The 27664-nt window shown below is 37.6% G+C and overlaps 2 protein-coding genes across 11 annotated transcripts in view; both read left to right on the plus strand.

Moving 5' to 3' along the window:
- The window catches only part of MYO3A (myosin IIIA), a 179921-nt gene that overhangs the window by 86007 nt on the left and 66250 nt on the right, over positions 1-27664 (plus strand). For 8 of the 9 annotated variants that reach the window (XR_006271652.1, XM_043479923.1, XM_043479920.1 and 5 more), the window contains 6 exons: positions 1134-1336; positions 8979-9077; positions 9173-9287; positions 15408-15534; positions 19745-19955; positions 21631-21778. Coding sequence is in view for 8 of the 9 variants with exons in the window: in XM_043479923.1 (XP_043335858.1) it covers positions 1134-1336; positions 8979-9077; positions 9173-9287; positions 15408-15534; positions 19745-19955; positions 21631-21778 (903 nt within the window). In the remaining variant the exon portion in view is untranslated. Of the gene's footprint in view, positions 1-1133; positions 1337-8978; positions 9078-9172; positions 9288-15407; positions 15864-19744; positions 19956-21630; positions 21779-27664 lie in introns of those variants that run through there. The other variant, XM_043479926.1, reaches the window with a different exon arrangement.
- LOC122448539 (heterogeneous nuclear ribonucleoprotein A3-like) lies at positions 4134-5235 on the plus strand. 2 transcript variants are annotated; one of them, XM_043479929.1, is made up of 2 exons: positions 4134-4887; positions 5029-5235. In XM_043479929.1, exons 1-2 carry the CDS (start codon positions 4134-4136, stop codon positions 5202-5204), a joined length of 930 nt encoding a protein of 309 aa, XP_043335864.1. In that variant the 3' UTR covers positions 5205-5235. The 2 variants fall into 2 exon arrangements, with proteins under 2 accessions (XP_043335864.1, XP_043335863.1); XM_043479928.1 differs by having other exon boundaries at positions 4134-5235.

Genomic DNA, 27664 nt, shown 5'->3' on the forward strand with positions numbered 1-27664 from the left:
GTTCTCTGAATGACACTGTTAAGAAAATGAAATATAAGCAGCTATAGACCCAGAGAAACTATCTGCAAGTCACACATCTAATGAAAGACTTGTATTCAGAATATATATTTAAAAACTCTTAAAAATTCCAAAGTAAGAACTCAAATAACAAAAAAAGGAACAAAAAAAATGACTAGCCATTTTACCAAAGATATATGTAAGTGGCCAAAAGCAAATGAAAATAGGATGTTCAACCCAGTAGTCATTAGGGAAATGCAAATTAAAACCACCATGAAATACCATAAAAATGACTAAAATATTTTTTAGAAGTCTGATAAGGATGCTAAGTGCTGACAGGGATGTAGAGGAACTGAATGAAACTCTCTTACATTGCTACTGAGAATGCAAAATGGTACAGCCTCTTTGGAAAAACAGTGCAGAAGCTTCTTAGAAAGTCTAACCATACTCATCATACAACTCAACAATTCTACTCCTAGGTATTTATCCAAGTGAAATGAAAACCCAGGTTTGTATAAAAAACTATAGCTAATCTATAGCAGCTTTATTCATAATCTCCAGGAAGAGGAAACAAGGGAACTAGGAAATGAATAAATAAACAATGGTATATCCATTCAGTGGAATATTATTCAGCAACAAAAAGGAATGGATCCTGATACAAAGCAATAAAGCTCACTGGGTGAGATTTGGATAAATCTCAAGTTCCCTAGGCTAAGTCAGAGAAACCAGATTAAGAATACTACATACCAAATGGTTCACTTTCTGTGTCATTCTTGCAAATTTAAAGCATGAAACATGTCAGTGATTGTTGGGGGCTGAGGGTGGAGGGGAGGATTGACTGCAGAATAATGAGACAAGTTTGGAGGTTATTGGATTGTTCTATATGTGAATCGTAGTGGGATTCATATGATTGCATGTGTTTGTAGAAACTTTCAGAACCATATAAAGGGTGAATCTCACTCTATGTAATTTTACCTTAAATTTTTTAAATGGGGTTGTAACATTTGGCAACAAACCAAGAACATGTTCTTGTATGTTTACATCTACATAAAGTGCTTATCAAAGAGACCTTTCATTTCATACAAAAATAAAATTTTACTTTTTTTTTTTTTTTTACACCTTGACATTTTCTGTAGGCTAATAACAAAACCCTGCAAGAGAAGATTTTACAAGTGAACAATTTGGTGGAAGCATTTGGCAATGCCTGCACTATTATAAATGACAATTCCAGCCGATTTGGAAAATACTTAGAAATGAAATTTACCCCTTCTGGAGCTGTCGTGGGAGCACAGATCTCTGAATACCTGCTGGAGAAATCCCGAGTTATCCATCAAGCTAGGTAAGTTCATGTCACCTAGTTCCTATTATCTGGGAAATGTAAGCCAAGATGATGCTTTTGTTTTAATAATAAAGTGTCTTACTCATGTAACAAAAATTCAACAAAAGTTTGCTCATCATCTACTATGTATGAGGCATTGCCTATTGGAAACAGAGATCCCTCAGCACTATCTTACTCTCTTATAGGTTATATCCAGTAGAGGAGTTAGTTGTTGTTTTAGTCATTAAATTGTTTCTGACTCTTTGTGACCCCATGGATGGTAGCCCTCCAGGTTCCTCTGTCCATGGGATTTCCCAGGCAAGAATACTGGAGTGGGTTGCCATTTCCTTCCCCGGCGGATCTTCTGATCCAGGGATCAAACCCACGTCTCTTGCATTGGAAGGCAGATTCTTTACCACTGAGCCACCACAGAAGCCCTAAAAGAGTTAGTAAATAACCTAAATTTATAAAAACAGATAGAAAGCCTAAGCCCATCATAGAAGTACTAACAGGATAAATTAGAGTGATTTCTTAAGTAGAAGAGAATATACTTCTCTACACAAAACAGATGTGAAATTTAATTAGAAATGACTTATTTTTTCTTTTAAACGTTGGTATATATAAATAGATTTTTGTATTGATTATATTCTCCCTAGTGTTTATACACAAGGGATTCCGCCCCCCCCCCCCCCAAAAAAAAAGCATTTAGGAATTGGTTTTATTGTAGTGTTCTTTTCCTTGCCTTCTGATTAAGCTACCAACGTGTTGTTCTGGCATGTTCAGGTTGAGCAAGTTCCTTTTGGCAGTTTGTAGCTGAATGACAAAATTTATCTTCTGTCTTCATGATCCCAAACCATCTTTGTTTGTTGTTCTAATGAAAAGTCTATAATAATAGCATTGAATTTGTACCCTGGTATTTTTTAAAAGTTGTGGCAATTTAGAGTCTTCCATTTTTCTTGTCTTTTTTTTTAATAAGATCTCATGGATTTTATCTGCTTTTACTTTTTAAATTTATTTTTTAATTGGAATATAAGTGCTTTACAACATTGTATTAGTTTCTGGTAATACAGCAGAAACGGATTCTGATTCACAATGAAGTGAATCAGCTTTATGTATACATATAGCCCCTCCCTCCTGAGTCTCCTCTCCAGACCCTGTCCCACCCCTCTGGGTCCTCAGAGAGCACTGCACTCAGCTCCCTGTGCTATATAGCAGCTTCCCACTAGCTGTCTGTATTACACATGGTAGTGCGTGTTGGTTTTATTTTGAATTATCTACATTGTCGTAGTTATGTGTTGTATGTTAAATTCGCAGGAATTTAGGTATAATAGAATTTAATATAAATGCCTTTAATATAAGTATTTGGGCTTCCCTGGTGGCTCAGACAATAAAGAATCTACCTGCAAAACAGGATGGAAGATCCCTTGGAGAAGGGAATGGCAACCTACTCCAATATTCTTGCCTGGAGAATCCCATGAACAGAGGAGCCTGGAGGGCTACAGTCCATGGGGTCGCATAGAGTCTGACATGACTGAGTGACTAAGCAGGCATGCAATATAAGTATTTACTATAAATACCTTCAAATTTGCTGTTATAAAAATAATGTCATTCATGTTTATTGGACTATTGCACCATATAGTCTAGAAAACAACACAATAAGGGTCATATTTTAGGCATACTATGAAGAAAGTAAGCTTATTTTCAGCTGGCCTAAATGACTTTAGTTTACATTGTTTATTGGGGAAAAGTATTCCAGGTTGAAATACATCTCAGTTATAATTCAAGAACATTTGCCTTATAATTTTTTCATTTTCCAGGTTTTTTACATTTATTTTTTTCTTTTACTTAATTTGAATTTCATTTTTAAATACTAGAGAAGCTTTTTTATGATGTTTAAAAGTGAAAGTGTCAGAGATGTAATAGAAGAATTCTTAGTAGGTCCTTTAAAAGATGATACACCCCTGTCATTCAGGATCTGAAAGGAAAGAACCAGTTCAAAGGGTCTGAGAGGACTGTTTACAGAGGGAGAGGGCTGGAAAAACCCAGAATAAATGGTGAGATACGCACAGACTGGCAGTGCTGTGACGTCATCCCAGCCCTGGGTCTGTAGGGCAGAAGGGGGGCCCACACCACAGAGCCTGCTGAGAACTAGGACTGTGGAGAGTTGCCGCCTCTTGGGAGCTGCTGCCTGAAGGAATGTGGTCCACCCTCAATATCTGTGGGGGACCCTGAGGAAGCCTTAGTGGGTCTACAGTAGGGGTAGGCCAGAGAATACAGTGACCCTTGAACACTGTGAGGTTAAGGGGTGCCAACTGCCCTTGCAGTCAAAAATTTACAAATAACTTTGACTTTCCCCAAACGTAGCTAGTAATAGTCTACTGTGAACCAGAAGCCTTACCGATAACCTAAACAGTCAATTAATGTGTATTTTGTTAAAGTATATGTACTGAGTCTTACAATAAGGTAAGCTAGAGGAAAGAAAATATTATTAAGAAAACTATAAGGAAGAGAAAATATATTGAAAGTACTGTACTGTGTCTACTGATGCTGTGAAGTTCATATTGTCTCTTTATAAGATGAATCATCTCTCAATACCTATGTCAGTATTGTCTTAGATGATACTTTCAGTGTTATCCTAACACTGGACATCAAAAAAGAAAAGATAATGTGAAAAATAAATTCATATTTACTAATTGCTTCACAGTAGCCTAGCTGATATACTAATGAATGAATCTTATTCTTTTTAAGAATCTTAAAAATATTAGGCTCTCCGTCCCCTATTGAACTCGAGTTGGAAGAGGCCAAGTCTAGTCTCAGAATGGAGGGTCATGATCCCAAGGAACCAGAGCAGTTGAGAAAGCTGTTCATTGGTGGTCTGAGCTTTGAAACTACAGATGATAGCTTAAGAGAACATTCTGAGAAATGGGGCACACTCACAGATTGTGTGGTGATGAGAGACCCCCAAACAAAATGTTCCAGGGGCTCTGGTTTTGTGACTCACTCTTGTGTGGAAGAAGTGGATGCAGCAATGTGTGCCCGACCACACGAGGTTGATGGGCGTGCAGTGGAGCCAAAGAGAGCTGTTTCTAGAGAGGATTCTGTAAAGCCTGCTGCCCATCTAACAGTGAAGAAAATTTTTGTTGGTGGTATTAAAGAAGATACGGAAGAATATAATTTGAGAGACTACTTTGAAAAGTATGGCAAGATTGAAACCACAGGAGTTATGGAAGGCAGGCAGAGTGGAAAAAAGAGAGGATTTGCTTTTGTAACTTTTGATGATCATGATACAGTTGATAAAATTGTTGTTCGGAAATACCACACTACTAATGGGCATAATTGTGAAGTGAAAAAGGTCCTTTCTAAACAAGAGATGCAATCTGCTGGATCACAAAGAGGTCGTGGAGGTGGATCTGGCAACTTTATGGGTCGTGGGGGAAACTTTGGAGGTGGTGGAGGTAACTTTGGCCACGGTGGAAACTTTGGTGGAAGAGGAGGCTATGGTGGTGGAGGTGGTGGCAGCCGAGGGAGTTACGGAGGAGGTGATGGTGGATACAATGGATTTGGAGGTGATGGTGGCAACTATGGCGGTGGTACTGGTTATAGTAGTAGAGGAGGTTATGGTGGTGGTGGGCCAGGATATGGAAACCAAGGTGGTGGATGTGGTGGCGGTGGTGGAGGATATGATGGTTACAATGAAGGAGGAAATTTTGGAGGTAACTATGGTGGTGGTGGAAACTGTAATGATTTTGGAAATTATAGTGGACAACAGCAGTCAAATTACGGACCCATGAAAGGGGGTAGTTTTGGTGGAAGAAGCTCGGGCAGTCCCTATGGTGGTGGTTATGGATCTGGTGGTGGAAGTGGTGGATATGGTAGCAGAAGGTTCTAAAAACTCAGAAGAAAAGGGCTACAGTTTTTAGCAGGAGAGAGAGCGAGGAGTTGTCAGGAAAGCTGCAGGTTACTTTGAGACAGTCGTCCCAAATGTGTTAGAGGAACTGTAAACATCTGCCACAGAAGGAACGATGATCCATACTCAGAAAAGTTACTGCAGCTTAAACAGGAAACCCTTCTTGTTCAGGACTGTCATAGCCACAGTTTGCAAAAAGCGCAGCTGTTGATTAATGCAATGTAGTGTCAATTAGACGTACATTCCTGAGGTCTTTTATCTGTTGTAGCTTTGTCTTTGTCTTTTTCTTTTCATTACATCAGGTATATTGCCCTGTAAGTTGTGGTAGTGGTACCAGGAATAAAAAATTAAGCAATTTTTAACTTTTCAAAAAAAAATATTAGGGCAGACGGTATTACAGTCATATTCATCATACAGTATTGGAAACATTGGTACATTAAAAAAAAAAAACACTTGGTGATGACAGGCTGATGTGCAATTTCTCCAGTTATGAGAGACAGGCATGCTGCATGGTCATGTAATTGTTTGAGAGCAGAGTGATAAAATAGTAAGAAAAGTAACACATGGTTAATTTTATGCTAACTGTCAACACCCCCTGTATGCCTGGGTAAAGATAAGTTCTCCACTTCATCTTGCACAAGATATTCTACACACATTTTTTTTATATTGGAAAAATTTGCATATAATTTTCCATAATTCATATAATCCATGTAAATGGACACATGAAATTCAAACCTGCATTGTTCAAGGTCAGCTGCCTTATCTGGTGACTTGCTGAGCCCCGGGGTTTGCCCCCAGGCCATTCTGACCTGGGTATCACTAATCATATGAGCTCTCCCTTCTTGATGTGGTTAAGGCAGGACATGAGGTTGGGTAATCTTTGGAGATACCCATGAGATGGGTAATCTTTTTTTCCTATTCCTTTAATTCTCTAATTGTTTATCTACTGAAGGTCAGTATATTTCCTATATCACCTCCAGGTCTTATCAAATTACAGTCCTCAGTAAATGTAAACTGATAATTAACAAGAACACTACCAATTGTGTGTGTCTACACTTATGAGTCACTCTGCTAATTGTGCACCGCATCATTTAAGTGTTGAAGGTATGACACATAGAGCAATCAATGTGATTTCATTAGAACAAAGGAAACTAAATTATATGCTGTGCCTGTCTTAGAGGAGTTTTGTTATTTTGTGGTAAGAAAAGACCAGAAGTGAACTTTCAGTTTTGTTCCAACCTTGCTCATGTACAACACTCTTGTTCATCAGAGCGTTACTGGTGACTGCCACAAATGATGGCTGGAGGCGTAGAAGGTATGAACAGTCAGCTCTAAAGGGTGTGGCCATCCTCATGTCAGCATCTGAGCCTGTGGACGCCCCTTTTCTTGAAACGCTCACCTGTCTTCGCTTTTATGACTGAACTCATCTCTGAGTTTTTTCTCTCTGACTTAGATTCATCCATCCATTCCCAAAATGTGTACCTATCAAAAGTTTGTTCTTGGAGTGTTTCTTTCTCTGAATATTCTCAGGCTTAGCAATTTCTTCTGACATCATGGCCTCAATGGATAGCTCTATGTGATTGACAGCAGAATATGTATGTCTTGCTGTGTCCCAAGATCATATTTTCATTTCCAACAACTTGCTTTCATCTCAAATTCAATTGAATACAAGCATACTTTGGACATATTTGTGGCTTTGGTTCCAGCCCACTGCAATAAGGTGAATATCACAGAAAAGCAAGTCACATGAATTTTTCAGTCTCTTGGTACATACAAAAGTTACCTTTACAATATGTTGTAGTTTATTATGTGTACAGTGGCATTATGTCTAAAAAAAATGCACATATCTTAATTTAAAATGTTTTATTGCTAAAACCTGCTAGCCATCATCTGAGCCTTCAGGTCAGTCATTCAGTCCTGTCTGACTCTTTGCCACCCCCATGGACTATGGCACACCAGACTTCCCTGTTCATCACCAACTCCCGAAGCTTGCTCAAACTCATATCCATCGAGTCGGTGACGCCATCCAACCATCTCATCCTCTATTGCCCCTTCTCCTCCTGCCTTCAACCTTTCTCGACATTTGTTGGTTGTTTTCCAGCAAATCAGTTCTTCACATCAGCTGGCCAAAGTATTGGAGCTTCAGCATCAGTCCTTCCAATGAATATTCAGGGCTGATTTCCTTCAGCCAGTTTTAATTTTTTGTCTGGTGGAGGATCTTGCCTCCATATTGATAGCTGCTGATGGATCAAGTTGGTGGCTGCTGAAGATTGAGGTGTCTGTGGCAACTTATTACCAATGAAGTTTGCCTCTTTGATTGACTGTTCCTTTCATGAATAATTCCTCTGTGGCCTGTGATGCTGTTTGATACCTTTTTGCCCACAGTGGAACTTCTTTCAACACTGGTCAGTCCTCTCAAACCCTGTTGCTGTTTTATCAACTCCCTTTATGTCATACTCTAAATCTTTTGTTGTCATTTCAACAATCTTCACAGCATCTTCACCAGTAGATTCCATCTTAAGAAACCACTTTCTTTGCTCGTCCATAAGAAGCAACTCTCTAGCCATTCCAGTTTTATCATGAGACTGTAACAATTCCATCACATCTTCAGGCTCCACTTCTAATTCTCGTTTTCTTGCTATTTCTGCCACATCTGCAGTTACTTCCTCCACTGAAGTCTGGAACCCCTCAGTCATTCATGAGGGTCAGAATCAACTTCTTCCAAATTCCTGTTAATTTTGATATTTGGCTTCTTCCCATGAGTCATGAATATTCCTAATGAAATCTAGAATGGTGAGTCCTTTCCAGAAGGTTTTCAATTGACTTTACCCAGATCCATCAAAGGAATCACTCAGTACCTATGGCAGGCATAGCCTTACAAAATATATTTCTTAAATAAAAAGACTTGAAAGTCAACATTACTTCTTGATTCATGGGCTGCAGAGTGGATGCTGTGTTAGCAGGCATGAAAACAACATTAATCTCATTGTACATCTTCATCAGAGCTTTTGGGTGACCAGGTGCCTTGTCCATGAGCTTTCATAGTTCGGAAGAAATTTTTTTTTTCTGAGCAGTGGGTCTTCAACACCTCATTGTAACCCACATTCCTTAATTGTGCTATTATAGAGCCTTGGAAATGCTGATTATACAGAGAACCGCAGAGAACTTGAGATTCATGAGCAACATATTTCTCTTGCAAGAGAGAAAACTGAGCCCCAGAAAGACAGGGTAGAGAGGTGGTTAATGACATGGGCTTTGGAGTCAAACAGCCCTGGTGAAATCCAGTTTGGCCATCGACTCTGTGACCTGAGGGGAGGTTAGTGTCCCCTCTAAGCATCAGTTTCTTTGTATGTGAAATGAGGGGGTTAAGGCAGGTGACTGAGATCATGTATCACTCACCACCACCAGGCATGCTCTATTCATTATTACTTTGTTCCCACTGGCGTGTAAACTTTAAGAAGTCAGGGCATTTTGACTGTTTGCTCCTGCTGTATCCCCAATGCCTAGAAAATGCCTGGTGGGCACACAAATATGTACCGAATGATTCAAACAAAGTGCTTAGAAGAGTCTGTAATTCAATGACAGTTGTAGCTGAAAATACTAAAGACAGTCACAACCACGGAAAGCCAAAATCCAGTATTCCAGGAAACCCTCTGTGGCACTCACAGTTGTTCTGATAATTATATCACCAAAAAACTTTAGCAATTAATAAGTGTTCTTACTAACCACCTTCCTGAAAATATCTTATCTTTTCAGTGGAGAAAAAAACTTTCATATTTTTTATTACATCTATACTGGTTTAGCTGAAAAGAAGAAATTAGCCCATTATAAATTGCCAGAAGACAAGCCTCCCAGGTAAACCAGCAGCTTGAACTTCTATAAATAATACTTCTACTTTTCACTAAATTTTAGATTCTTACCTATTCTTTGGGATTCCTCCCCACCCCCAGATACCTGCAGAATGACCACATCAGAACAATACAGGACATGATGAATAATAGTTTCTATAAATCCCAATATGAATTAATTGAGCAGTGTTTCAAAGTCATTGGTTTTACAATGGAGGTGAGTATGGAAGACATTTAAACCTTTAAGTGTCTTTTTGTCATCACTCATGGTAAGAGTTAGCATTTATAGAGTGGTCCACATGCCAGACATTGTGCTCAGTGCGTTTTATGGATAATTTTTTAAATTACTGAAATGACCTTATGAAATAACGGTTATCATTTTTATCTCATACTTGAGGAAACTGTGGCCTTGAGATATAATTGAACTTGGTTTTGTTCTTAATCCTTTATTTTATATATATTTACCTCTCTCACATATATATAAAATTTTATGTAAATACATAAATGTGATCATGTCACACTTTTTTTAGTGCCATGTTTTCTTCTTACAGCTTTATTAAGATATTATTCACATACCGTACAAGTCAGCCATTTAAAACTGTACATTTTAATGATTCAGTACAGCCACAGAGGTGTGCATCCTTCTCCATAATCACTTTGAGAATATTTTCATGTTCTAAATTTTTACCTGCAAGGAAACCTGCTCGTGATTGGCAGTTCCTCCTCATTCCCACCCCACCTCTGCTTCTATCACCCTCGATCTGCTTATTCTGTACATTTCACATGACTTGAGTGATGCATTATGTCACCCTTTGTGATCAGCTTCTCTTGTTTGACATGAGGTCTTCAGGGCCCATCCATGTTGCAGCATGTATCAGTATTTCACTGCCTTTCACTGAGGTGTGCTGTTGCATTGTGTTCATATACCTCATGTTATTTATCCATTCATCATGTGATGGGCATTTGGGTTGGTGCCATTTTTCAGCTATTATGAATCATGCTGCTGTGATCATCCATGTCCAAGTTTTTATGTGACATGAGCTTTTGCTTCTCTTTGGTGAATACCGAGGAATGGAAGAGCCAGGTTACAGAGCAACACTATTTTTAACCTTTTGAGGAACTTACCAGACTGTAAGCAGCTGCACTATTTTTCAGTTCAGTAGGTAGGTTCGGGCTTCTCTCCATCTTCCCCAGCACTTACTATTATCTGGTTCTAGCCACTCTCGTGGGTGTGATATGGTGTGTCACTGTGGGCTTGATTTACATTTCCATAAAGGCTTATGATGTTGAGGTTCTATTTCATGCACTTATTGGTCATTTTTCATTTATACACCTTCTTTAAAGAGGCATCTGTTCACATTCTTTGCTGATTTTTTAATTAAGTTCTTTTTATTATTGAGTTGTAAGAATTATTTATGTTATAGATACAAGTGTCTTACATGATTTGCAAAAATTTCCTCTTTTGTTGTCTTTTGTTTTCTTGATGGTGCCTTTTGAAGTGCATTATTTGTATTATTAATTTTATTAAAAATTTTTTTTATTAATGTATGAATTTGGTTTCTTGTTTTCTTTTTTAACAAGAACGCTTAGTTTCTCTATCCATGTTCCTTATTCAATAATGAAAGCATTTAAGGGGATGAATTTATCCTTGAGTAATAAAGATTTCTTTCTGTGTCCTAGGTTGTATTTTTAAAATTTTTGTAATGAAGTATCTTGTTTAATAGGGACTCCTGAAGGCTTTTAGAGAAGCTTTCAGACTCTGCTCTTAGCAGCTTACTATTTGCTGTGTTGATTCAGTTCTGTGATAAGAAGAATACTTCACTATGAATGCAAATCAGGCTTTTAGATGAACTCTTGCAGGAAAGTAGTGTGCAATTTGTTGGATTTTAATTTCATTTTCATAAATGACACTCCTACAACTTGAAACTGTTCATGTATCTGCTTAAGAAGTTTACTAAAGTTTCTTGGGTTCAAATCTCTACTAAAAGCCTGAGCTAAAAATAATACCTAATTCTTTTCCAAAAATTTGGAAAGTTTTATCAGCAGGATATAAAATGTAGAGATGCTGATGGAAGTGAAACGTGACGAGAATCATTCAAATTATGTGCAGTGATATTATTGAATCTAATTTTGTAGCATGTTTGTCAGGAACTGCTGACTCCCTTCTAAAATAGAAGGTTGTCAACAGTAGCCTTTCATCCATTTGATACATGTGCTCACCCCCAAGTAATTATTTCAAAGCTGTACCTGGGGACTTCCCTGGCCTTCCAGTAGTTAAGACTTCACCTTCTAATCCAAAGGGTGTGGGTTCCATCCCTCATTGGGAATCCAAGCTCTTACATGCCTTGAGGCCAAAGAACCAAAAAGATAAAACAGAAACAATATTGTAACAAATCAAATAAAGACTTTTAAAATGGCCCACATCAAAAAAATCTAAACAAACAAACAAAAAAACCCCGGTGTACCTGTTCTCTGCATAGGGCAAAGTATGCTGCTAAGTGCGGTTTCTCAAATGCAGAGCCTCTTCTGTTGGCAGCTCTGATGACAGGTAGTTCCCCAGTCTTGACTTCTTTTAGAAAGTCTTTGACTCCACCTTGGGTATCCTAGCTGTAGGCCTGAGGGGATGTATTTTTAAGAACTGTGACCTTAGGGAATGGGGTGTGATCTCTGCTAACTTGATGAGGTTGGAGAAGGACTCATGAATGGCTTTTCTTTTTCTAACTTGAAATTAGGGCCTTCTCTTCAAAAGAGGTTTAGGTAAACCAAGATAATCCTTCTCCATCAGGAAGTGTTTCAACTTTTAGAGTTAAATTTTCTGGTGTGGCCTTTCTCCATAACCAGGAGGAATTCAGATGTGATGGGGAGGGGGCGGGCACTCCCTACCAGGCTGCTTTTACAGCCCCAGAATTTAGAGTCCCCCTTGAGTTCTGAAATACTTTGCTTCTATGTTTCTAGGTGAATGAGCCTGTTGTGGGAAGGGGTGAGGGAGAGCTGTAGGAGCCATAGGGGACCTGGAAGACTGTTTTCAGGATCAGCCAAGGAGAAATAACTTCCCTGGGGACCAGAGAAGACTCATTACCATGACTTTCTCAAAGAGTTTTCAGTTTTTGCCAGAAGATTAAGAGGTAAATGGATAAGAGGAAAACATACTGTAGACTCATTGACAAGCCAGGGTTGAATGCATCCTTACTTTACTCACAGGAAGCCTTGGGCTGAAGTTGAGTAACTTTTTGGTTTGGAAGTAGAGGCTCCAGCTCAGCCATATTTATTTTGGATAATTCATTCTTTCTATAGATTCATGGACCCTGCCTGGGACTTTGGCTGTCCACTCTATAAACTGCAGCACAAATCAGGAAACAGTGGTTCTGTGGTCTCTAGGCAGAAAGGAGATGATTGGAGACTTTCTCTCTGTTGATGCATTCAATAGTTTTTAGCCTATGAAATGGAAAAAAGAATTCATTTTTTAGATTTCTGAGGGTTTTTAGGGAAGCTTGCTGAGTTTGCTCTTAGCTGTAATGTGTTAAAATGAAGAACTTTCTACGGGTGCGACAGATGCATGGTTTTTAAAGGACCAGTGCATAAATCTCATTCTTCTACTGTACCCTCACAAAATAAAGAAAAAGAAGGAGGAAGGGTGGAGGAGGAGAATAAGCAGAAGTAGCAGCCGAGGTTAACAGTGATTAGATTGATATGTAAGGACAGGACAATTTGCTTGATCAATTACAGCCTTTGCTGGAGATTTGGGACAAAAATGATGAGGACAGAATGGAGTTGAACAATTGAGAGAGTACTAAGCTTAGAGAACTCACTGTGGATATCCCATGTGAAGAGTGGTGTGATTTGTGCCCTTTTGTAGCCATGAGGTCTAGGTGGTGGACATCATATGACACTAAAAACTGTGCTGTTAACCTTCCCTGACTACCTTTTGGGAACAATACTGATCTGACCTGAACATTTGGAGTTAGAGATGATCCTGATAAACAGATTTCCCTAGACATTTTTATTACTAGTGAAATTAATGTGTTTATAGGTGGTTCAGCTCTGGGAGAGGAAGTCCCTGACTGGGAAGGCATGAGTTTCAGCCATATTCCAAATGACATATGGCTGCCACCCAGAGATTTCAGACAAGCCATGAGACATTCTGGGTGATTCCACATGCCCACCCTGTTCCAGGCTGAGTCCAATTCTTTGTGACCGCATGGACTGTAGCCCACCGGGCTCCTCTATCCATGGGATTCTTCAGGCAAGAGTACTGAAGTGGGTTTCCATTTCTTCCTCCAAGAGATCTCCTTTACCCAGGGATCGAACCTGTATCTCTTGTGTTTCCTGAATTGGCAGTCAGGTTCTTTACCACTAGCTCCACCTGGGACACCCGTTACCTCTCCCTAACCTCCCCAGAACTGTGCCATCACCCACAGCTTGTAAGTATGGAGACAAGTCAATGTAAGCACTAGCGGGTATCCTGGCTCTTAAAGCAGAAGAGGATGCAGTGATTAAAGAAAAAAAGCAGCGTCCACTCTTGTCTCCAGTCATTGGTCATAATATGAATGTAGCTAGTGGTCGATGCCCCTTTAGACTGTGGTCTGGCTCTGTTGGTTGCCTGGTTAGGGGGAAACAGAAGAGGTTAATTGGATCTCAGAGCATCCTCCAGAGTGGAAGCATGTCGTCCACCCAGCAAGCAGCTTCTGCTGCCAACCCAGAGCTGGACTTCTTTTTAGCTCTCTTTCCTGCTTTGCATCATCGGAGGAACTTATCTTTTTACCAGTTCCATCCCCCAGAGGTTGCTATCTTAGAAGCAGGGTATAAGTTTTAGTTGGTTTGTTGGTTTGTTTACTTCTAAGTCTGAATCATTAGAGGCAATGTTTCACTTATATTTGCCTCAACTGCTTTTGGTTGCCTGGCAGAGCAACGTTTAGTCACATTACAAGGAAACAAGTCTAGCAGTCAGCATCTAGTGACAAATATAATTCATTTATGTAAAACTGCAGGTTTCAGCTTAAACATAGTCAGTGTTTATTGAATATCCAAACACACAGCTTAGGAGGAAGGAAAATATAACATCTGTTTCTGGAGCTGAAGCACAATCGCTGCTAAATATTTTTGAAGATTTTTAGTCCAGTTCAAGGTTACCCTCCTAGAAGGTGCTGGTCTCCCACCTGGAAGCAGAGCCTCCAGGAGTTAACAAGACAGACTGTCCTGGATGGGACAGAGTGGAATTAAACTGAGTGGGTGTTCACTTCCTTTTTATCCCACTCCTGATTATTTAATGTCATCTCACTGGCTTTTTTGGATGTGTCCTTTGTCCATAGCTGCTTCAACTTCATCTTGAAAAGAGGCAACTTGCAAAATAAAATTAAGTGGCTTGATTTTCATATCCTCTAAGCACAGCTTGCTGCCTTTCACAATTTTGGTGACTCTCCAATAGAGAGAACGTTTCTCTCTCTCTCTCCGTGTTTCTTTCTCTCTCTGTCCTCGTCTTTCTCTGATTGGTGTTGACAGCACCCGTGGTGTATGTGTCCCTTTAAATATCCCTGGGATTTAGTTTATTTGTACATTTGTGATTCAGCACACGCCAGGCAAATTGACAGGCAAGTCAAAATAAAATATTCTCTAAAAATAGCACAAATTAGAAAACTCTAAAACTTTTAAAAACACGTGATTCTCTACACCATTTTCTTGCCATAGCTTTAAAATAAATGATTAATAGTTTTATGAGTCAACTCATTTAGAGGCAATTTTTATAATGTCATGACAGGAATTTTATTTGTCTCCCTTTGCACAGTTATATGTCTTTTGTCGAAGATGAGAATGCCTTTTTTCCCCTGCTTTAATTTTCCTTATATTTTTTATGACAGTCTAAGATCACAATATAGTACATTTTCTTTGGATTATCAGTTGTGGCTTCCACTATGACCAAATAATATTTGTGAAGTAAATTTTAAAATGTTGTAAAGCATCACACAAAGTGGTGAATTTCTATGAAACATTTTATTTTTAAAAATTGGTTTTATTCAGAATGGGAGGGGCATAAAAGTCCCTTTTAGTTAGTCATTTCATAATAATTTAAAAACAATAATTTGGTACCTAGTTGTCTTCATTCAACATGTATGAAAAGTTATAGTTCTTGAGCATCATAATTCAGCCAGCATTGATGATTTGAATAGAATGAGAGGACCAGGGAAGCCAGGTGGCTTCTCTTAGTTCGGCATCATCGTCCATGGGATGACCTTGTTATGAGGGAGCCTGGAGAGTTCCCTGGTCTGTCTGCAGCCACAGTCTCTGCTCTGCTGTTCTCAAGGTTCTTGAGAGCTGCTAACCTTTCCTTGCCGTATTTCAGCAACTTGGAAGTATCTACAGTATACTGGCTGCAATCTTGAACGTTGGAAACATTGAATTTTCTTCAGTGGCAACTGAACACCAGATTGACAAGAGCCACATTTCGAATCATGCAGCTCTGGAGAACTGTGAGTTTTATTATCTTCCATTCAAAACTGAACTCCTAAAAAACGTCTGATGACATCGTGAGGGTGTCACATCGGGGCAGTTGTACGTTTATGGAATCCTAAAAAAGAATACTCAGATTTAATTTGCGTCAAGTGAAGTTTCCAGAGTCCACTGTTTAAAACAGATCTTCGTGCCTACAAATTAACTAATTACTGTAGGAAACATTTCTAAAGACTAGGCTTTCGTGACTATTTTAGGAGCTATTTACATTTCAGTGTAAAAGCACAGAAAACATAATTAAGATTTAGCAAACTGATGTGAAAAAGAGTTGAAGTTGTTATTGTGTAAATTTGGCATCTCTGTCATTTATAAGTAATAAAGATCTGAATATTTATTTTTGTACCAAATGGAGTTTTATACATATTCATCTTGGGTTGGTTTATTTTGGAGTCATTTTCTGTGCAAGAAAAGTACATCATGGTATTTGCTTCAAATCAACTTTTATTGACTGAGTTTAATGAATTATTTCAGTAATTTAAGGTTTCTCACTGATAGCATCCTGTGGCAAACTTTTTTTTTAGAGTATACCCTATTTTTATTTTTAATATTGGCATATGCCCCACAATTCCAGATCTGTTAAAGTTTCACTTGGTAACCTGGGAAATATGATATAAAATTTAATTTATAGTAAGTCCCCTGCTACTGCTAAGTCACTTCAGTCGTGTCCGACTCTGTGCGACCCCTACATACGAACAAATTCCATTCCAAGAGTGTGTTTGTAAGTAAGTGCGTTCTGTTCGTAAGTCCATCAAAGTTAGTTTAGGCACCCAATTAACACTGTTAGCTGTCTAGTTCTGTACTGTAATAGGTTTGTAATACTTTTTACACAAATAAAACATAAAAGCAAGCACAAAAATAAAACATTTAAAATCTTACAGTACTGTATCTTGAAAAATACAGCATTACGGTACAGGAGGCACACAGGGGTTGGCATTAAGTGAACAGGCAGGTAGAGTTACTGACTGGAGGAGGGAGAAGAGGTCGGAGAAGGCGGGGATGAAGGGTCATCAGCAGTAGGAGATGGAGGGCAAGCGGCAGTTTCACTCATGCCTGATGTTGATGGCACAGGTTCTGGTTCTTTGCTGGAATCAGATGCAAGCTCCCATCTTGGAAAGCTCGCAACTTGAAGGTTCATATGTAGGGGACCTGCTGTATATATTTTTTTCTGATTTATACTTACTTACGAACAGAATGAGATGTTTTAGGGTGATTTCAGAGAGCCGAATGCCAAACCACCCTGGTCTGAACCTGTCCACAGATCTCTATCATCTTCATCCTACTGAGTGTTTGGAACCAGCTGGGTAATACAGCATGTGTCTGAGGTTGGCATGTAGTGATGTAACCTCTTCTGGCTTTTCCTATATAAAGAAAACTTACTTGGCCCATACAATATTAGGTTATCAGAAGTGGAAGGAGTAGCCATAAAATGCCATGTTAAAATTCAAACCTCACTGTCTGATCATATTTAGATGACTTATCAGCACCAACAGAATGAGCTGCAATAAAGCTATGATGTAGATATAAGTATGTGAGTTACCACTAAACTGAACAATGATTTTGATGATTGACAACCTATTTTTGTATAGCAGGAGACAGTCATATGGGTCACAAAAGGTTAATATTAATATAGTTAAAATTAATTAAATCGCTTTCTGAAACAACCACTCATGGGAAACAGAAATTTTACTAATTTACATGAAAATGATTTATAGTTAAAGATACAAGGAATTACCTGCAAATGAAGACTGTGGCTTTGGATGGTTTTACAGGTGCATGGTTTCAATCAGGCACCAGTTCTGTCCTTTCTCTCCTGTAACTCTCTCCCAAATATGGCCTCTTCTTTTTATCTCCATCATCATTATTCTCATCCAAGACATATCACCTCTCACCTGAACTGAATGACCACCCAGTGGTTCATTCTACTTTAATTCTTGAACTTTTCCAGGCTGTTCTTCACAGTTCATTCAGGAATCACTTACCACATGTATTCATGGGAACTCTCAGTCTCCCTCTCCTGCTCCCTGCCCCTCTCCTTTCCCCACCTCCCTCTCTCTTCCCACTTGTACTTCTTGATTAGCTTCTCATTTCCTCTGGATGAAGACCATCAAGATGAGAACTTTGCCTTACAAGGTGTTCTCCTTAGCAGTGTATCCCCAGGTAAAATGCGTGGCATGCAGTAGATGCTCAATAGATAAACATGTCAAATGAATGAATAATGGGGGAATAGAAATAGACGTACCAGTCAAAGTAGGAGACATTAATCAGAAACAGAGCTAAGTAGAATTACCAGAAAAGGCATTACAAATCACGAGGGAATCAGTGTTGTAGGGACAGGCAACTGGCTGACCATTTCAAAGACGAGGGGTTTGAATCCTTCTCATACACCACATACCAAAGTGAATTCCAAATATGTATCAGTATAAATGCAAAAAAGTAAATATATAAGTGTACAGGACAAAATGCATTTATATAATCCTGAGATGAGAGAAGATTTGAAGGACTTTATGTGAGAAGATCACACATAAGTGTTAAGTAGATGTTTGACTACATAAAAATTAAAGTTTCAGCCTAAAAGCAGGAAAATAAATTGCAATGCAGATGAAAAAGGAGGAAAAATACTTGCAATGTATATATCAAAGCATTATTCTCTTTAAACTTATAAATTGGTTAGGAAGAGATGAATATATCAATGAAAAAAACAGGCAGTTTACAAAATAAGAACAAGTCTCTAATAAAAATATGAAAAGAAGAAAGTATTCAGCTTTTCTAGGAACCAAACACAAATTGAAAGAAGGAAACATTATTTTTAAAAATAATAATCTCTGGAGTCTGTGAGCTTGTGTTGAAATTATTTATCTTTCATTTATCTGATGGGAGTATATTTGGTTCAGAGTTTTTGAAGAGCAATAGTGTATCTCAACACTATATATATGTTGATATATATATATATACTCTGAACCAACTGCTAAATTTAGCCAATTTATGCTAAGAAAATAATACAGGACAAGAGCACAGATTCATGCCCAAAATATTTATCCTCACATTCTTTACAACTGTGACCACAGGGAAGCAACCTGAGCATCCAACAATTTAAAAACTGATACACTAAGATATATGTCGAAATATTATGCAGCAAAGTAAGATGATGCCAGCAAATACTATTCAACAAAATTGGAAATGCTTAAGATATTAAAATAAAATATATATGCAGAATAGTGGCAATAAACATACCCAAAAGGAAAGAAACACAGAATGTTTTCTTTGAAGGTAGGGATTTCTGCATTGAGCCAGTATTACTTATACAATGTGAAAAAAATATTTTGTTTAAATAAGGCTCAACAATTTTAGCCACATAGTCAAGAAATATCTTTTCCTAAGTGCTAAAAGTAAATTTAAAATATTCAAAATATTTTAAAAGGAGAACAACTGATTGGAGAAATTAGCCTGTCTGTCATGTAATAGTTTGGTTAAGGATGTTTATTATATTAAAAATGAGTTTTGTTCACTGAGTTTAAGTATTATTCACTTAAAAGTTCTCTGATTTAATTATCATTAAGTATTAAATATTCAGGCAGCAAGTTTTAAGAAACTTTAGTCATTGACATATGTAACTGATAAGTAGTATGATAAAAATGTATGAATGTTCAGATATTTTATGGAAAAAAAAAAAGATATTTTATGCTCCTTTGTTTCTATATTGTAAATGTTACTTAAAAGACATTTGTTTGCATATATCCCTTAAGTCTAGGTAACCTTACAATTAATTTCTGTATTTTGAAAATGTGTCTGTATAATCACATTCAAATGATACAGAAGTTTTCCTTATGTTTTTAAATTATTTAACATAGCTTAGTGAAATTACGTTTGGCATAACCTGAACAGCCACTGGCTTTGTGCAGTGGGTTGCCCTGTCAGTCGGTTTGGTTTGGTTTGTGCTTTGTTATACGACAGCCTGCACCCAACCAATCAAGATAAGTGGAGAAAGATAATCAAGAAGAGACATAGAACTCTTATTGACTAGGAGCTTCTTTTTATATTATAAAACACTCACATGCTTATTTCGTGTCATTTAAAGAAGGTGAATTAAGACATTTGCATTCTCTGGGGACTGACTTCATTGTCATAAAGCCTTCTAACAACACCTCTGTTTATTTACTTATTTATTTTTAGCTGCTTCTCTGCTTTGCATTCAAGCAGATGAGCTACAAGAAGCTCTCACCTCCCACTGTGTGGTCACTAGAGGAGAAACCATCATACGACCCAACACTGTAGAGAAGGCTACTGACGTCAGAGACGCAATGGCTAAAACTTTATATGGACGCTTATTTAGTTGGATAGTCAACCGCATTAATAGCTTACTGAAGCATGAGGCATCACCCAGGTAAAAATCTTTATAGACCATGCTCCCCAAATGTCAAGTGATGTAGATCTGCTTTCTAATTTACTGATTTTTCTATGAGTTCCTTTGAAGATGTTTCTAACTAGTATCATTTAATTATTAAAGTTATACTTCTAGTAGATCTGCTCTGTTTCCTAATGATACCACTTCACTGCACCATGTGGCTGTAAAACTTTCAGAACTGCTGGAACAAAAACTGCAGCAATGTGAATAAACATAATAGAAAGTGATTTTTTTAGTGTGACTTCTTACTATCATTTTACATGTTCTTTTAATTAAAAGGTGTACTGTGAAGCGTATATACCATTTTATACTTGCAGAGAATGTCTGTTCAGCAGTTCTTTGTGTTGAGGGGTTGAATTAAATCTTCAAGGCAAAAGAAAGCTTTCTTTTCTTTTTTATTTATTATATTATCTTATTTATTTATTTTTTGGCTGCACTGCATGGCATGTGGGATCTTTGTTCCCCAACCAGAGATTGAAGCTGAGCCCCCCTGCACTGGAAGTGCAGAGTCTTAACCAGTAGACTACCAGGAAAGTCCTGGAAAACTTTCTATTCATATTTTAACCCAGCAAGGGTGCATATGACCTCCAGTGAAATTTGGTTCAGAAATGCTCTAGATAAACTGGTAAATGGCAAGGTACAAGCAGTAGCATTATGTGACCATAACTGAGGTAAAATATAAGGTAAGTCTATGGCCTGTCTATACACCAGGGATTCTGCAGAGATACATCTTTACATTTACATCCACAGCTTTATTCTGTAAATCATACAATCTTTAGAAATTGGTATGTGAAGAACAAGATGGATTTCTACCTTAAGATTGTCTCATTCGCACCTGCTTACTATGCATAAAAGACGATTTTATATACATTTCAGGCCTGCAATTCATTGTTATTTTTTCTTTACAATACACACCACACCATATCATTCAAACTGTTCAAGGGACTTAAGAACATGGAGGAATAACATTCTTGACTATCTGTCCCTCAAAATCAATGAACAGAGATAACCTTGTGAAGGAGCAGGGGAAAGAACGCATCTGGAATATTGAATTGTAAAATAGAATTTAATTGTATTTTAAAGTATTGCATTATAAAATAAATTAATATATATTTATAACTTTCTCCAGATTACTGTGTGTTCTGTATTAAAAATGACAAGTGAATAATTCAAAAATAACTGTTCTTTAAGTAAAATATTTTTAGCAGGACATTTTAATTGTCCTAAAATGAGAGACAAAATGCTCTTTCAAAGAGCTTTTGCTTTTCTGGTATGGCTTTTATTGAACATATTCATGCTGTATTCTGAGTGCTTGGTAGGTTTTCCCTGTGATTCATGACTCACTCGGGGCTGTGATTTTTTTGTTTATAAACCCATAGGACAAAACGGTTATTTTGTTTAAGTGTTCAAGATAGTATGGAAATAGTTTCTGAAGTACAGGGAAAATACTGTACTGTCTACATCTTAAAATGAATGCTATCTACTTTATGTTCTACGGAGGGAAACTTTTTCAATTAAGAAAATTTTCACTCTGTATTCTAATAATATATAGTTTCTTAGCTAAATCACAAAAGTGACTCAGAGATACCCTGCTTTCAATTACCTCCTAAGAAAGTAAATAAAAGCTCAAAATAATACTTCTTTAATTTTCCAGTGGCAATGGTGATGAACTGAGCATTGGCATTCTGGATATATTTGGCTTTGAAAATTTCAAAAAAAATTCCTTTGAGCAGCTGTGCATTAACATTGCAAATGAACAAATTCAGTTTTATTTCAACCAACACGTGTTCGCCTGGGAACAGGTGAGTTGAGATGCTTTGTTATATGTAATATACATGCATGCAGTGTGTGTGTTCTGTGGAGAATTGTACTATGTAGTGGGATCTAAATCATAGATTTAAAGCCTGAAACATTTAATAAAGACTACAAAAAGATTTCCTTTGCTCCATGTTCCTAGTAAAAATAAAAACAAGCTAAAAAGGCTGATATGCATATAGTATGTCTTGATACATGATGTTGAATGTGCTCCACCAAAAATCGCTGGACTCTTCTCCAAAACGTAGCATATCTGAACCCTTGCAAACAAAGGAAATTTAGAAATTTAAGTAAGCAGATGTGTCTAGGGATTTCTTTCTGTAGACTGCAAAGCTGAAATTCTGTTTGGAGTTTAAATACCCACCTAAAATGCATTAAACTTCAAAATTCCGGTTGCTAAGCAACAGAACACAAGATAATGGATTTGATGTAAATGCCATGAGATGGTAATTTTGTCAGAGTACAATAAGTAATTTATGATTCAGCTTCAAAAATCAGAGTGTTACTTGAACTGCATTTGGCAAAAAATGTAGTATTAAAATTATTTAGTTAATCAAGCCTAAAAGAAATAGTCATATTTTATGTCATTTAGCATGTCATTTTTCCTTTAAGTAATATTATTTTGTTGTGTGTTTACTGTTATATGGTTGTGTATTCAACTTAAAATTGAAGTTTTTGTTTAAATTTGAAATAAACTAGAGGTACATAGATTTTTTTTTTTATTCAAAATACTTAGCTTTATAGCAAGTTTACTTTGAAATCACATTTTGAAAACAGTGGTTGCACAAAAAATGTTTAGATTGTGACATTTCTTGGGGCTGAGTTTCACCGCTGTTTACCTGAAACTGTCCTAACGTTGTTAATCGGCTCTAACCCAATACAAAATAAAAAGTTTTTTTTTTAAAATAAAAGGGGCAAGAATTTAAGATTTGATCTGTATTTGCACTGCTCTCATCCCAGATTCTTGTTTCTCTCACCCTCTCCCTTTCACCGCTTCTCCATGTCTCTCCATTAGTGCCATCCTTTAGCTTAGTTATACAATGAAATCTTTTGAAGTCTTTAAAAACAAAACCCTTCTTCAGCCTGCTTATGTCTGTAGCCATGGCCCTCTCTCTTCCCTTCACAATCAAGGTCCATGAAAGTGTATTCAACATTCACTGTAATATATTGATTTCTTCCCCACCTGGGTACATTGAGTCCATAGCATCTGATTATTGTGTAGGAATGACCCTTCTTAATCTCATCGGTCACTAAAATCAGAAACATTTTTGTCTCCACATTATTGGTCTTTCTATATTTTCAACCCTGCTGACAGATTCCTGTTTCTGGAAAACCCCGTGTTGGGCATCCCTAACACGCTTTCTGTTTCTCTTCCTCTTTGATGATTTCCTTTTCTTATTCTTCCTGCACCAATCCATACATCAGTGGTTCTTAACCCTGGCTGCATATTAGAATCACTTGGGTAAAATTCCAGTGCCCAGATCCTGTCCCAGTCTATTTAAGTCAGAAGTCTCAGGATGAGACTGAGCTATCACTAATTTTTTAAAGGTTCCCAGTCTAGTCCAACTGAGTACAGCCAAGGTTGAGAATTACTGCCCTAAATGCTAGCTCCCAAAGAGTTCTATTCTTGATATCTTCTCATATTCTCTAGGAAAGAATCTATTTCGAATACTTCAACTACTCCCTGTGTGCTAGAGATGCTGCAGTCCCCATCTGTAACCCTATGCCTCTCTGATCCTCCTCCTGTAAAGGACAACTTCCAGAACTTGATCCAGAATTGAATTTGTTTTTCCCTCCCACTTATATTCTTTCTCAGAGAATGGCATCTCTAAGCACCAGCTTACTCAAGTCAGAAATGTTATGTTACATTTCATTTCTTATTCATGAAATTCAAAAAAACCAGTGAGACTTATATTCTTTTTTTAAATATTTATTTGACCAAGCCCGGTCTTAGTTGCATCAGGATCTTCTATTTTAGTTGTGGCATTTAAGAACTTTAGTTGTGATATGCAAACTCTCAGTTGCAACATGTGGGATCTAGTTCCCTGACTAAGGGTAGAACCCAGGCCCCCTGCACTGGGAGTGTGGAGTCTTAGCCACTGGACTTCCAAGGAAGTCCCCAGTGGGGCTTTTCTTGTTCCTTCCTCCTTTATGCTCCATTAAAAACATGTGACTTTTGACAGCACAATACTTGGTTTTCGTTTTTGCTCTCTTTCACTAGGCTGAAAGCTCCTTGAGCAATTATGTATTAATTCTTTTTATATCTTCAGAGCCTGACATAGAGCAAATGCTCAATGAATATTTATTAAATCAATATCATCTTGCTTTAATGATTCACAGTGTTCACAGCATCAATGCTAACCAGAAATTGAAACAAGTAAACTTGCGGCGGGGGGCGGGGGATGGGGGGTGGTGATTTGGACTTTTTGATAGGAATCTATTTGGATTACCTGCTTCATGGGATCTGGTACATCTTCATGCATTTCCTGTCTGTTTAATTAATTAATAATGTGTGTTGGTAGGCTTCTGTTATTCTTCTCTTTGAGGGATTAAGCTTAGAACCTGGTGTTATTGAAACTAGCCTTTAACACAATGTACATGTCCTTCAACAATTATTTGCTTTTCCCTTTTAATAGAATATTAGTTTATGGTTCACTTTGACTGATAGCCTTGAATTTCATTTATCATCCTAATGCTTTTAATTCTTTTGTATTTGGGCTTGCTACAAATGAAACTCCTCTATATGACTTCTTAAAAAATATCCTTGAGAGGCTTTCAAGACAAAATCAACTCAAAATTGCTCCAGCAAATTAAAAATGTGACTAAGATCCAGGATTATGCAAAACACTTTGAGGAGTTAAGTCCATTCCCAGTCCTTTCAAGTGCCTTCATGGGGTAAGGACCGGAGAATCCCTACTTCATGATCTTATGGATCAAACATTGGCAGCTGAGTGACCAGGTCAGTGAATCTGTGATCTGGTGGACCCAGAAGTAGTCAGGGATTCTGTTGATTTTAACATGTGGGTGCATCTGATTTGGTTTTTTTTCCCTTTCATTCTGTCACTTCCCTGTGAAGGCAAAATTTATAACTGAGAAATGCTTATGTAGCTGTATGTGTTAGCTACCACAGATAAAGAGAGCATTTCTACTAAGGGAGGTAACTTTTCATAATAGCCCTCACACTGAGTCTCCATGGTAATTTGTAGCCAAGGTTTTGCTTCTTGGGGGTTTGTTTTTGCTTATTTTCTGATTTTCTGCCATGTGGAAGGGAGCTCAACAGTAGGCAGAGTGATAGAAAGCTTGAAGTTCTCTTCAAGTCAGAGTTAGACTGGTGCTGTACTGATGGATTTTGTCTTTTTAATCGTGCACTGTGGTGTAATCATTGTGGTACAGACAAAAAGAAATGAAGTCTGTTTCCTAGAAGTTTACAATTCAAATGAAAGAGAATGAATATCAACCATGGATTAGTCCCCCATGGGCATGAGTTTGGATTGGAATAAATGCCTTTGTTCTTTAGACCCAGAATTCTTGTGTGATGCTCCAAAGCATTGTTCTAGAATCCTGAAGATCCACTCTACTTCCTCATATGCCTGTTGATGGGGATAAGCTTTCTGATCCATTGCACATTTTTCTGACTATTAACCAAACTAGAGTTGGTTTTTAAAGTGAGCTATTAATAGTTGTTTCTCTAAAGGATAGGATTATATATATAATATACATATGTGATTCATATATGCACCCGTGGGTTTAAAATTAAAAGTCAGAAGCCATTTTATAAGCAGGAAACTATTTACAGCACATAATGGAAGCAATAACTGCAGTAACTTATCTCAGAATGTGATGCGTATGAATTTTATCTCCAGCTGTTCATATTCTAAAGTTTAAAGCTTTTGAGGATTTGGACGTGGGCTCCAACACATAATTTGTGGCAATTGCAAAGAACAAAAATTCATTCAATTATATAGTATCTACACTTGCCACTTTTTTTTAGCATCATAAAGTAAAAAGAATCAATCGTCTGATAAAAAATAAACCCCTTATATGTTTCAGGTTGTTTTGCTTGCAAAGTGTGAATTTTATTTTATATCCAGCTTTTCCCCCCTGTTGCACCACGTGTGTACAGCGGTAGTGGCATTTGTGTTCCGTGCGCTGTCCAAGGGATAAAGGCCATTTTATAGGCATTTTTCTCATCAGCATTGACAGCCTGAACACTGAAGAAACCCTTGGTATACAATAAATCTTCCTTTATAAATGGTTGGCCAAATTTTCGGCTACTGTTTGAGATCACACCAGATGTTCCTTAAACTTCTCACCTACTGAGTGTGGAACACACACGCACACATGCACACACACACACTAGTCACTCAGTAGTGTTCAACTCTTTGCGATCCCATGGACTGTAGCCCACCAGGTTCCTCTGTCCGTGGAATTCTCCAGGCAAGAATACTGGAGTGGGTTGCCATTCCCTTCTCCAGGGGATCTTCCCGACTGAGGGATCGAACCCAGGTCTGCGTTGCAGGCAGATTCTTTACCGTCTGAGCCACTAGGGAAGCCCTACGTATGGAAGCTGGTACTGAAATGAGTGGATGCACTTTGTGCATCCCTGAAGTCTCTCCAGGCTGTGAGCAAGCTTCCTTTTTCCTCTGGCTCTCGCAGGCTGCTTTCTGGACTCCTGGTCCTTCCCACCCCTCACTCAGCACGCATGATGCACACTGTTTCTCTTCCATCAAGGAAGTGGGTGAATACCCTGAATGTGATGTGGGTATCTGTGGTACTTATTTTGATAATTTGATAATATTTAAGAAATATTTTAATTATGATTAAAAATAAAGTTGAATGAGATATACAATTAGGAGCATAGCTCTGTATACAGCTACTATAGCTTTCTGCATGTGAGGGTAGAGCACAGTATTGAGAAACTGGAAAACATTTTTAGGTGAAGACTGAAACAGGACCGTAAAGGAGAAATAGTTTAAGGTGAACGAGACCCTGGTGTATAGGAAACTACATGTCTGAACTCCTAAACGAAATGTCTCCTTATCCTAAACCAGTGCCTGTCAATGCAATATAAATTTGTTAAATCCTTTATGGCTTTTAAACACTTCGCAAGGATAGGTACCATATACAAAAAGTGACTAGATGAAACTTTCCATTTCAAAATATATTGTATAGCTCTTTTTTCAGAAAAAAAAATGAGCCATTCTATGGAACATCATTTAAATCTCCTTTCTATAAAATTCATTGTGTGTGTGTTAGTCTCTCAGTTGTGTCTGACTTTTTGCAACCCCATACACTGTAGCCTGGCTTCTCTGTCCATGGAATTTTCCAGGCAGGAATACTGGAGTGGTATGCCATTCCCTTCTCTTAGGGGATCTTTTGACCCAGGAATCAAACCCTGGTCTCCTGCATTGCAGGCAGATTCTTTACTGTCTGACCTACCAGGGAAATATATGTAAAATGTAATCTATATATTTTATTAGGAATTATCCAAAATACTGCCTCATTAGGTTACTTGTCAGATTCTGAATTAAAGACCTATGTCATCTTAAATTAATGATGATCAATATTCCCTTTGGCTTGCTATAAACATTAATGTAAAAATGAGCAGGACTATTGATATCAGCTTTGAATAGAAAATACTGAAAGAAATATATTTCCAATCATAAATTTTATTTAGATTTTTTACAGCGTGCATATTTGCCACTTTGCTTTCTTCATTTTTAGTTTTTTGAAAAGTTATTTCAGTATTTTAGTATATTATTACTAAAAATAATATGTATATATAGAAAGAGCAAATGATAAAACAAACGCAGTAAAAGGCTAGAAATTGAGGAACTGAGGTAAAGGATACATTGAAGTTCTTTGTACCGTTC

The sequence above is a fragment of the Cervus canadensis genome, chromosome 10 (assembly GCF_019320065.1).
Source record: "Cervus canadensis isolate Bull #8, Minnesota chromosome 10, ASM1932006v1, whole genome shotgun sequence".
Classification (NCBI taxonomy): Eukaryota; Metazoa; Chordata; class Mammalia; order Artiodactyla; family Cervidae; genus Cervus; species Cervus canadensis.